Source organism: Stigmatopora nigra, chromosome 3, assembly GCF_051989575.1.
Source record: "Stigmatopora nigra isolate UIUO_SnigA chromosome 3, RoL_Snig_1.1, whole genome shotgun sequence".
Classification (NCBI taxonomy): domain Eukaryota; kingdom Metazoa; phylum Chordata; class Actinopteri; order Syngnathiformes; family Syngnathidae; genus Stigmatopora; species Stigmatopora nigra.
The window spans coordinates 2475697-2488819 of NC_135510.1; the positions used below are offsets into that span (position 1 = coordinate 2475697).

The window sequence follows — 13123 nt, forward strand, 5'->3', positions numbered from 1 at the left end:
CATGTTTGATATCATTAATAATTTGGATGAATGCCATTTCTGCATTGTCGTTAGTTAGTTAGAAACAGTGTCTATCCTGTTACGCAGTAAATGGCAAGTACATTTTCCACTGTTTAATCATTTTACCTGCTTAAACCTTACAGGGCATGGTCTGAAGCTGGGGGCGATAAATGAAACGTGGTGTGCCGGCGTTCTAAAACAAACTGCACCCCTGATACCACGTTCTGACCTATGGTGGTGGTGTGGTGGAGATAAATTATATGACTCCTGAGGAAACACGGCAGGACTATGTGCTTTGGTCTCACTGCTCTTACCCGTGTCTGTTTTTCCATCTACAGTGGAGGAGATACAATTGGCTGCTCAGAAATCCGGTGTGATGAAGGGTCCCTCCTGACGCGGGTAAAATTGAGGCAGTCAACTGACATTCCCTTTTGCATTTGCCTTAAAATAATCAACAGCAAACAATAAAAACAGGGAAATGTTGGGGTTATTCATCATTATAATCATGCTTTCGTGCAAATTAGGTATGCATTTAGTGATGATGTTTTCTCCCTTTATAACTGTTATAGTAGAATTCAGGATTATTTATGATAACCAACTAGACAAAATCTTTATAATCAAATCCTTACTGTGTTTGAGTGGTGTGGGAAAACCATGTGTAATGTGTGCACAATTACTCCAACAATAACACAACTGTTTTTTTTAGTTTTATAAACATTGCTATAGTATTTCTACATTTGGCACAGCGGACACTCATCAGCGGATGATTCTGATGAGTCAGATTTGCTCAATGTATCTGTAAGTAAATGTGAAACCAGGCCTTAATAAAACTGACGTTAACTTTGCGGCATGATCTGGACACACCAACTCTGGTTTGACCATATCAACAAGATTGCACTGAACAGGAGATTCTATATTACTGGTTCATCCCTGACAATTGTGCAGTCAGGTCCAAATATATTTCCACATTGACACAATTCTAATTTACTTCAATTAACATGAACAACTATAATCTCAATTTAACTGTTCAAATAGTTCGGCACTGAAGTGCCGATTAAAATAATCTCGACTAGCCAACAATATACTCTGCAGCCTTTCCGACCATATTGTCTAAATTTTCCAAATACAGGAGTAAATTTATCCAATCCAATCCAAAATGATAGGTAGTCTAAACTGTCGAACAAAAGAAACAACTAGAAGGAAACGCTGCTGTGTGATGTTCTGCATCCAACATGTAACATTCAGTTCAAGGAAGATGGTTGACCATTTAAACATCAAGTTGAAGCAAACAGTCAGGAAAAAAAATAGAAAATCACCTTGCTTTATTCATATCTTTAGATCTTAGTATGAAAATAGTTCATTGAAACAGTATTGTACAAAGTGAAGCCTTTTGTCATCAAGGCCAGCCTTTTTAGAAAATTTGAATTACCCGCACATTTTGTTAGTAGTCTATGTAATCTCTCATTCACTGTCAAACAAGGAAAATTTCCCACACATGTACATGGACGCACACAAACACAAAGCTCTCAAAACAGATATATGAAAATGGTATAATGGGCATAACAAGAGCTCACATCTTAAGTAACGAGAACATCCTTTTGAACTCTGCTGTTACGATTTAGTGCTTCTGTCAGTGAGATACAAATGCAGGAGACCATACAGTGACTAAACTGACACTTATAATTTGATAATACATCAAACATCCAGGTGTAGCGACCTTATTATTATTGCCAGAGCAATGAAAGTGAGGGATAAGGAGATTTTATATGAAAATCAACAACATTTCAGTGTCGACGTAGATTTTGTTTTAAGGTTTTTTGCATAGTCTCTTATTTTAATGTAATCCAATGTAATACACATTATTTTAAAGCTTTTCATAGCTTCCCGGATTTGAAAACAATATTTACAACAGTCAATTTGTTAACCTATTAACATACTAAAAAATGTACATTTCACATCCAAGTCATCTAGATTTACCCAAGTTTATAAAAAAATAAAACAGTGTGTAATTTACTACTAGGTAACTAACTACTCAGATTGTTGCACTATGGAGCTTTGGAACAATGGCCAACTTGTCAATTATGACTTTAGAAAGCATGTGTAAGGCATATTAGGAAAAACACATGAATTATAACCATGTAGGCCAAAAATAAGTAACGGGAGCGTGAGCGGCTTGTGAGCAGACGGGAAAAGTACAGGCTTCTTCCTCTGAACCAACGTTTGCATGCCACCATCCCACCTCTTACCTGTGAACACAATTAGTACACTAATCAGATTGTGTATAAGTGGAAAAATACATTTTACTGTGATATAAACCCATAGGGAAATGGAAACTGCTGCCTGCAAACCATTTTTTTGACAATACGGCACACAATCAATAAACAAGTCTATTTTCAACACAAAATGCACTAGATTATAAGGCGCGCTAGTGCATCAATGTACCATATTTATTATTTTGTTATTACATTTTAACAATATAATTACCGTTTTGCGTATTACCGTATTTACTCACATATAAGCTACCCGCGCGCATAAGCTGCACCCTTAAAATTGTTGAATTTTACATTTTCTCGCGTATAAGCCGCCCCTTGATTCCCAATGTTCACCTCTGAGCAGTGACTGGAATTAGTTTTTTTCACGTTTTATGCAAAATATGTAGGTTTCTTTCTTGAATTTCATTCATAGACAAATAAATGTATCTCTATCTTTTCTTTATTTTGAAATAAATGACCGTATCGGCCACTTTCGCTTGCATCATGACGTCACGCCGCCATTGCGCCATTATGTCTTATAGTGTCTTTAACTTGCAGTTTTGTGCATGTTGTGTTTTTATGCGTGTATAAGCCTTACCCGCAATTCAGTCAGCATTTTTTGTGGGCGACAAAAGTGGCTTATATGCGAGTAAATATGGCATTTTGAAAATGATTTCATACCTAGGGTTGACCAAAAATGAATGTGCACGATGTGCACATTAGTGTCAGGAGCGGCTCGTTTGACGCGGCGCGACCGTAATTGTTAGTTGACCACTAGAATATGGTCACGCTCCAACAAAGTAGGTTTGAGGTCATTAAGCAATATAACAAGAAAACAATACAATATACAAACAATGTGCACTGGCTTAAAAGACACACTGCAAGTTTTGGGAAGAAATTTTTGATTTCCACTGTATCTTCTAGTCCAAAATTTATACAAATGTCTTCATGGTCGAGTTGGAAACAATCAGTTGCCACATTGATTTCACTACTGTGCAATCATGGCATATATTAGCATTAAAAACCTGTATGCCTTGCTAAAATCAACAAGTTGTCAACGGCAGAAAACTGGCAGGAGAACTAAAACTGCTAAGATATTCTGTATTTTTATAACATCATGCCTACTTAGGCTTCCAATAGTCACTCTCCAACCTGATAAAACAGGAATGAATGTAGCTCCAAATTTACATTCCGCCACAAAATGTCACAAATACTAAACATGTTATGTGGATATTTACCACTAAAAACCTTTGCAAGAAGTAAATTGGAATTTGTTTAATTTAGTGTAATTAAACATTATTAGAAATTGCATAACATAATTCGAATTAGTTTTACGTACACATATAAGACCAATATCCACAAGCAGTACTATAAAGTAACCCTAATCTCATTACATTAAAAGGCACTTTAATCTACCAATGCCATCATGCATTTTCTTTTGACAATAGGGTTGTCAGCCGAGTTTGTCAGTCTCTGTTTAGGGAAGTGAGAGATTATTTCCGCTATGATGGCCAAATAAAGACTCTTGAGGCAAAGATTGTTTTCATTTATTCTTTGGTGCCATCATGTGGTCAATTATTCTTTGGTGCCATCATGTGGTCAATAATATTGAGGGTTCTAGAATGCTTTTGTTTTACATTCTAAAAAAAATTCAACCATTGCATCATATTTTATTTAAATTTTGAAATAATGACAATAGCTTTCCCACTGTGTTTGGCTTTAAACAGCTTCAACTACAAAATGAGGGATGACTAATTGGCATGCTTAGAAAGTGATTTAACATATTTTGATAATGTAACGTGGCCCTGACATAATGAGGTACATTGTATTGTAATCTAAGTACATATGTTATCCCGATCATAATATTGGCTTTACCACATTGCATGCTATGTCAAACTCTCGATGGCGCTGCCTTCCTTGCTCGTGGTGAGTTCTGTATTATTACCTCATTTGTTCTTTGTATAATTGGGAAGTAAATATGGTTGACACCACTCTCCATTTGCACCAAAGAATAAAGGTAACCTGTAACCCATTTACTGTGACGTGCAATAAGATGGGGTCAATGGTTTAACCACAGCGTTATGTTCACTAATGGATCAAACTACAAAACTGGTGTGTAGAATAAGGACTGGGCAGGACACCAGGACATACACTACTAATGCAAACACTGAACAGGTCCATGCCTTGATTCTGAATAACCAGCGACTGATTAGTAATATGCAAATTTGTCAGGGTTCTCCATACCAAATCGTGCATAACAAGCTCAACCTAAGATAGTTTAAGGTGCCATCGTTTTGCCACAATTCAACAGCTGAAGGGAACGGCACATAGGTGATTTGATGCTTAACTGAAAACGTTATTTTCTGAGGGTATCATAACGCTTATTCAATGATGAACCAAATGCATTGAAAAGCGGGTCGACGGCTTTTGTTTTGTTGCATAAAATAATAAAAGCGCTATTTTTTATTGACCTACCCTTGTATATATGGTTTATTTTAATGTTAAAACTCTTCTATAATATGCAACCTTAGAATATATTTAAGTCTAACATTAGTTAAAAACAGTAAAAATTTGGATGCAACTGTATGATTTCTTTTAGACACAAATAGGAAGGACAAATATGGATTCATGGTAGAAACTAAAAATGTAAGCACACAAAGATCCAGACAATGCTGAGATTTCAACAACCATGGAGAGCCACGTACATTTGTGACATCAAATAAATATGCGAGTTCAGCTTCTTGTGGCATACTGGCAAAATTGAATGGCCCAGGTCTGCTGTAACATCATAAAGCTATACACTCTACCTTCCGGGTTAATAGAGGCTGATTCGGGTTGAGGCTCACAGCTTCCCACTCGGCGTCTGATTCCAGTTCGATAGTGAAGTCTCTCTGAATATCTTGGGACAGACTTGAACTGATGCTGCACAACATAAAATTCTCCTTTGAGTACTCCTAAACTGCAAGCATGTGACCATTGGCACATGATATGTTTGAGACCCACCTGTTTGTGCTGGCCTCGGCGAGACGAAATGCGGCTTCAGCTGTTTCTCTTCTGCACTGTTCATCTGCCAGGCTCCGCTCTAATTCAAGTAACCTAAATGTGAAAGAAAGAAATATCTAGAGCCATGGTCAGCAAACTCACTTTCCTTGATGAAAAAGCAAGGGTTTTTGTTCAAAATGAAAAAAAATGAAGAAATCTTTTCAGATTAAATATAATAAATGTCAGAGAAAATATAAAGGAAAAACCATTCAGCCAAATCAGAAACTGTGCTAAACAAGTGATTTGCTATCACAATCTCTAGAGCGACAAGTCAAAAGTCACAGCAACAACACTAATTCTGGTGGCCTAACCTTTCTTGGAGGTTGTGCACTTCAACTGTCTGAGCAAGAACTGTGTTGTTTCTCTCCTGGGGGGCTCCGGGAGCCACCTCTGCATTTACTGGCCCCTAAAAAAAAAAAGAAAAACAATACACCTGTTACAGAGACTGGTAAAAAAATGATTGCATTTGTACATATATTTTACTTACGTAGTTTTGCAGTGCTGAATTCAAGTGTGACCTTAAATTTTGTCTCGTGTTTTTTTTTTTATTTATTGCAATTTAATATTGAAATTCTAAGTGCAATACAAAATTATTGTGAAGTGTTATTTTTAAGAAAGTCGGTGCAGAGCTGGCACAAAATAATATCTGTTATGCCATTTTTTACACTATTGAAAACACAAGAGAACAGCAATAGATACAGTGTGATGTTCCATACTGCATTGCCGCTGTAGTGTTCCAATATACTATGTGATTTATTGGCGGTTTTGTCAACCCGCAATGGCTGGAGGAGAAGAAATGGATTTGTTTGCAGATTTACTGCCAAAGCCATTTTCAAGACTGACTTTTCAAGAAAAAAAGCTGGAGATCATTAAGAAAAGTCAGACAACTCCAAAGCAAGCAAGCCTGTCACAAGCGGGAACGAACATTTTTAGCACTAAATCGAATAAAAACGTATTCGAGAAATACGACAGGACAGGCTCGACTTTCGGCATTAGCTTCGATGGCGATAAAAAAGGAGGAATGAAAGGAGGATGGATATTGTGTACAGTTAAAAAGGAATTTTGGTGATTAGAATATGGCTATATTCCTAAATAATATTTCAATTGCATGCATTTATTATTGATTATTTTTTATGTGACGCAGCTGTAGCTGCAGTAGAGGTTTTATCGCCATAAAATTGTTTTTGCTAAAGGCGTCACAAGGAATTGCACAGACTGCCACTGGTATTTGGCCTGACCGGACAATTCGCCGAAAAAGGTTTCGCCGACGGACGTCTGGCTGAGGGACAGTTCACCGAGGGGGCGTTTGGCCGAACGGAGAGTTAGCCAAACCGAGAGTTAGCCGAACGGATAGTCAGCCGACGAACGTTGCGTCGACGCGCTAGCCCCACCCCGGTCGTGTGTGTGTGTACATGTTTTTAAACCTCGGCCCGCAGGCCATTATGGCCCATACAGATAACATCATTCATTTAGAATACTAAGGGCATTTATTCACGGCCAAACACACGCAGAACAGTACGTGACAGAAGAAAAAAATAGTTATAACAGTAAATACTGTAATGGAATTGTAAATCCAGGAATCCTATTCCAGTACGTGACGGATGAAAAAAAAGTAGTTATAACAGTATACACCAGCATAAAAAACATTGAGATTAATCTTTGAATTAAGATTCTCAGCAAATCATTTTGAATATAGATTTCCTAAAATAATGGGGAATTATTTAAAATTAAAATATTGTTCTTATTGGCACACATCACTAGTGTGTGTTCCATGGCATGGACAGGTATTGTTCTCCAAGACATATTTCTAAATACAAGAACGCAGTACAATGTGCTGGCCGTCCTTTTTATTCAATATCCTTATATTAATCCAAGTTACTTTAAATTCGTTTGTTCGGTTACGAGTGCGTTGTCGTGGAAAGCTGGAGAGAAACTTCCTCATACCTCTTTGTGTATATGTGGTTATCATGTAAGATTTGTATTTGATTTGATGGACACATACCGTATTTTCACACTTATAAAATGCACCACCCCTCTTTTAGTCGAGAAATTTCCTCATCTTTGGCACTAACCTTTATTTGAGAGATCTCCTTTTCATGTACCATTTGCTGGACACTTTCACTCATGCTGGTGGACTGCTGCTCCAAATGAACTTTGAGCTCCTTCTGGGCTTCCCAAATTTGATGATGTTGCCTCTCCATCTCTTCCTTTTCTGCAAGATGTTTTCTAATATCTTCAGCTAAGCACATATTCTCATTATTGGCAGCAGTGAGAGACCTTTGGTGCTCTATATTTGACAAACTAATTTCTTCACTAAGCTTCTTATTTTGCAATTCCAGTTTCTGTATTTCAGAAAGGTGAGATGTTTGTGTGGCACTGTATTGATTGTTAATTGCATGTAGAGCCACTTCTTTTTGCTTGAGGTTCTCTCTTAATGCATTCATTTGTGCCATAGTTTGAAGATGTTCAGCTTTTAGTTTTTCGATTTCAATTGTCAAAAGAGACACACTTGCTTTATGAGAGGCACATGCTTCATCCTTTTCTTTGGATGTCTTAAAATGTAGGTTCTGTGCATTTTCTAGCTGATGTTGGATTAAAGACAGATCACGTCTCAAATTTTCTACAACATCATTGGCTGTGTCATGTTCATCCGATAGAGTCTTAAGGATCAACACTTCATCATTCTTTTGAGACAGCTGTTTTCTCATTTCCCGGGAATCCTCCAAATTGGATGCATATTTTTCCTGCAGGTTAATGAAGGCCCTTTGTATTTCTTCAGCTGATTTTTTGTGGTGTAATGCGTCAGCAGAGAGCATTTGCATTTGGCTCTGCAGCTTTGTCACTAACACGGTGCTTTCCATGAAATTAGTTTTCAAAAGCAACAACTCATCAGCTGTTCTCTGTAAATCTTGAAGGGATTGTGATTGTTCTAAAAGATTATTTTCTTTTTCTTGCAGTTCTTTTTTCAAATTGTCAGCTTCTACTGACTGAATTTGGAGAGTATTTTTAATCTTAGAAGCATGTTCTTCCAGGTGTGAAATGTGGTCTTTTAACATCTCACACTCTTTTTCCTTGTCTTGAAGATTATAATCCAAATGTTCATTAACTAATGATATGTTTCTTTGATTTTCAAGATTACACTGCTCCTTTCTCTGCAACTCATCTTTTAATGTGGATGACTCTGAGGTAAGACTTTGGACTTGATCTCTGAGTAGGCATACAGAATCTTCAAGTTCTGTATATTGAAGCCTAAAACTACACATTTCATTATCTTTCAGTTTAATCTGCTCTTCCTGTTCAGAAACCCTTCTATCAAGTTGTTTCAGGGAGTCATCTTTTTTTTGGATGGTTACAAGAAGATGCTTGTTTTCAGACTGTGCAGTCTTTAGTTGCAGCTTTCCATTATTAAGGGCTGTTTTTAGACATTTAAGTTCTTTGTCTACTTCAGAAAGCTCGACCAAAGATTTCTCAAGATCATATTTTAATTTTATATTCTCATCGGTCTTTACTTGAATGGCATCTTTTAATTCCATTAACTCGGCTTTCATTTCCTCCTTCTCTTGGATAAGCTGACAATTTTCCAACCTGAGCATATCTATGGAACCCTTTGAGTTGATTATTTTAATATCCATCTCCACTAAGTTTTCTTTTATGGCTACAATCTGACTCTCAAGTTTAATTATGGATTCACTACGTTGATTTAGTTCTTCTTTTTGGAATTTACAATTAATTATTATATCTTTTAAAATGTGCTCCTTTTCTTCTAATTGTTGCTTTGTTATCAGGTATTCTCGCCGGGATGAGTCAACCTCACATTGCAACTCCGAGATCAGGTCTTTCTGCAAACTGATTTCATTCTGATGACCAATGCATTCAACTGATTTCTGCTGAACCATGGTGTCCTTCTCAATTAGTCCTGTTTTTAAGACACATTCCTGCTCTTGAAGCATAGATATTGTGTCCTGCAATTCCTCTTGCTGCATCCGGTGGGCATCAATGAGAGAATGCTTTTCAAACAAGATTTCTTCTTTCTCAACCAATGAGTGGTTAAGCTGATTCATTTGACTGTTTAGATCATGAATTTGCTCTTGCAATTTTTGAATATATTCACTTTTTTCGTTCAGTGTTGCAACAAGCGTACCACATTCATTTGTTTTGTCAAGCAAATTTTGTTCATTTGACATTTCCTTTTCATGCAGGACCGTCTTTACATTACGTAGTGAATCAATAAGATCATTTTTTATGTTTAAAAGTTCACCAATTATCTTTTTATCATTTGATATTTGTACTTCTAATTCACATTTCTGTACTTTGAGTAGACTAATTTCAGTGTTTAATTCAGAGGCCAATGAAATGTTCTGCGCCAATTCATTTTGTAGCTGTCTAGTGTCATCTGCGAGACAAGTTACTTTTATGTTGAGACTGGAGTTCTGCTCAACAGTGACTTTGAGTTCTTTTTCAAGCAAGGAAAGACTGAGTATTTTGTTATCAAGCTCATTTTCTTGTGTTTTTAAAACTCTTTGAAGGTTTTGATTTTTTTCTGCCATTATATCCATTTCAGTTTTAAGTATTCCCAACTCTGTTTCCTTAGAGTTTGCTTCTGATTTGAATTTTCTGGATTCCTGTTCCAATTCATTTATTTCATTTTTTAGAGCTTTCACAGTCACATTTACATCATCAAGGTTGTCTTTGAGAGTTTGGCACTGCTGTGCCATATTTTTTGTCTCAGTTTCTTTTTCTTTGAGATCCTTGCAAAGTTGAGAGTGTTCTGAATTAAGTGACTCAACTTCCACTTGAAGCTTCGATACAGTGTTCTTTTGCAATAAAGTTTGGTTAAGCAAACTTTGACATTCTTGCTGTTTTTCCTTCAAAGCTGCATCCTTCTCCAATAACCCAGACTTTAGACTTAATTCCTGCTCTTGAAAAAGAGAGATAGTTGCTTTGAGTTGTTTTTGCTCAACATTTCGATTCTCTAATTTTACTTCAATATCACAGATAATCTGCTGTTTTTTTTCTATGATAAGGTGCAATTCATCCACTTTACAAATGTATCCCTGTACTTGTGCTTGGAGTTGTGTGTTTGCGTCGTCCTTCTCTCTGATTAATTGGTTGAGATTACTGCACTCATTTGTTTTTGCCAGAACAACCTCATTGTGTGAGATAATTTTTTGCTCCAGATTTTTCTTTAAATCATTTGTCAGTAAAATTAAATCATCCTTATTTTTTTCAAGTTCACGAATAATAATGTGGTTTTGTGAATGTTGTGATTCTAATATTGCTAATGTGGCATGCAAAGAATCTCTTTCGGCTTTCACTTTCAAATTTTTCTTTACGCTCTCAGATACTTGTAGTTCAAGTCGTTTGTTTTCTTGCATTAAATTTTCCATTTCCCTCTTTAAACTGTTGTTAAGTTGAAGATTAGATGTAACACTTTCACTTAGTTGCCTTTCATTCAAGTTCTGTTGCTCAAGATTTGCAGTAGCCTCTATAAGTTTTTCTTGCAATTGCTTTTTTTCAGAACCCATACGGTTTAAGTGATCATTCATTTTTGAGATATTTTCTTTTTTCTCATCAAGTTCTTTGCACAGCTTTTGATTTTCCAAAACCACAATCTGCAATTCAACACTACAACTCTGTCTCTCATCCACTGCCTGTTTCTCACTTGCCTTCAGCTGATTTTCCAGTGAGGCTATGATTTCCATGCATTGTGCCTTCTCTTTTAGGACATTTTCTTTACTCTCTGCTCGTTTCTTTAATTCTTTAGACATCAATTCTATGTCAGAATTACATTTTTCCAGCTGAGATAAGAGTTTGTTCTTTTCTTCCTTTAAAGTTTTCAGTTCTTTTTGATATGTTTCTGCATCATTAAAAGTAATTTTCTCATTGTTAGTATTTATTTCCTTCAGCTGGAAAATGAGTTTATCGGACTCTTGTTGTCTTTGGGTCAGCTGTTCCTGTAATGAAGAGACAATTCTTTCATATTCAGAAAGTTGAGTACGGAGGCTCAAAATCTGTTTACAAGACTCTTCTTGGAGGTCCTGAATAGTTTTCTTATCCTCTTTGGCCTGTATCATTAGGTGATGATTTTCGACTGATTTAGACTTGATTTCTTCTTTGGTTTTGTCTAACTCCATTTCAATATCCTTCATATTTCTGACAAGCTGACAAGTTTTCTGATCTGCAGTCTGGGAGTCCTTAATGATTTGGGCCTCTCGATCTGCCTTTGTCAATGCATTTTCTACTTGAATTAATTTTTCTTCTTTGAAATGAAGCTCTCTTTTGAGAACTGTAACCTGTTCTGCGTACTCCGACATGTTGGCATTGAGTGCTTTTTCTTTTTCCAACAAAATATCTTTTAGATCATCGATTTCCCGCTCACAACTTTGAAGATCATGAATGAGTTGGGCCCTTTCTTCCTGGTGTGTTTTGTTTAGTTTGTCTAATTCCTCATTTGTTTGATCAAGTTCAGTTTGTAATGTGCATATGAAGTCCTCTTGCTTCTGAGTCTGGACATAATCAAACGACAAAAAGGGATAATGTTACATAGGACATTTCCCAGCATTATATAAATTTGAATAGATGAAAGTGCACCTTTTCTCTCAGCCCACTTAGTCGCTGCGTGAGGTCTAAGACTTCCGCTTTTAACTCAGAGATGCGCCTCTCTAAGATATGGCTTTTCTTGGAAACACTCTCAAGCTGAGTATAAGAAATTGGATAATTAGTTCATCCAATATCCAAACAAGACACTGATTAAAGATAAAGATGGGCATACACTGTAAGACGTGTTAGTTCAATAACACTTTGACTGCCAAATCACAGGGCCATTTTTAAGGAAATATTTTAGAGCAAGTACCTCTGCATTTTAGGCCTCGTTCCTCTCTCGCACTCCACTCTCTTTCCCGCGGTCTATCTCCCGCACTCTCTCCCACGCTATTTCACGGGGGGAATTATAACCGTGTGAATAATTTCACACAAAAATCACACTTGAGGAAGTCGCAACCCTTGACAAAGTAATTAATCTTTTTTTTTTTAAAACACCTGTGACTTAAAGTCCGTAAAATACAGAACATGATGTTTTGGGTACAATTTGTATAGCTGCAGATCTGTCTTAATTGTTTATTTTTGAATGCTCTTTGACAGGATAGCCATCTATTAATTAATATTTATCACAGTGTATGCCCAGAATTTGTAAGGGAAAAAAAAGCTATTTAAAAGACAAAACAACACGTACAGCTTGCTCAGTCTGAAGGAGTTTATCAGACATCTCTCTGCAATAAATATCTTTTTCACTCAGGGATTCTTCGAGTCCGTTGATGAGCTCAAGTTTTTCTGCAGTCTTGGCTAAGGTGTTCTCTTTCTCAATGAGTGAGCTTTCCAGGCATTCTTGTGTGTTACTGAGGCTAAAATGGGGACAGCAATATTTATCATCAAAAATGCTTAATTTGCTCGAACACAAGACAATGAAGAGATTTTAAGATCAGATGTTAAAAAGTAGTCATTATTAGTTCTTTTTAATCCCTGATGACAGCCAAAAGCACCAAATGATCCAATCCATACTTTAAGTCACCTGTGACCAATGTTCCCTCTAATTTTTCATGTCTGGTCATACAGACAATCTCCCACAGCACACTGTGGAGAAGTGTAAGCATCATCATAATTGCTCGCTATGGGCACATATCAGTATCACACCTGCCATAAACAGGTGCATATTTATTACCCATGAATCATCAAGTCGTAATAAAATTTAATGATTAACATCTATGAATAAAATATCTTAAGAAATGTCTCTAGAATATGCACGGATCTGACCTAAATTTTAGCTTATTTTT

General features: G+C 36.5%; 1 protein-coding gene across 5 annotated transcripts in view; it reads right to left on the bottom strand.

The window, feature by feature from the left end:
• Window positions 1-1305: 1305 nt before the first annotated feature.
• The window catches only part of LOC144193840 (uncharacterized), a 51697-nt gene continuing 39879 nt past the window's right edge, over window positions 1306-13123 (bottom strand). For all 5 annotated transcript variants that reach the window (XM_077712411.1, XM_077712410.1, XM_077712412.1 and 2 more), the window contains 7 exons: window positions 12526-12694; window positions 11886-11990; window positions 7367-11800; window positions 5606-5700; window positions 5256-5348; window positions 5060-5174; window positions 1306-2246 (listed from right to left, as the gene is read on the bottom strand). In XM_077712411.1, coding sequence (XP_077568537.1) covers window positions 2088-2246; window positions 5060-5174; window positions 5256-5348; window positions 5606-5700; window positions 7367-11800; window positions 11886-11990; window positions 12526-12694 — 5170 coding nt within the window. In that variant the 3' untranslated portion in view covers window positions 1306-2087. The remainder of the gene's footprint in view (window positions 2247-5059; window positions 5175-5255; window positions 5349-5605; window positions 5701-7366; window positions 11801-11885; window positions 11991-12525; window positions 12695-13123) is intronic.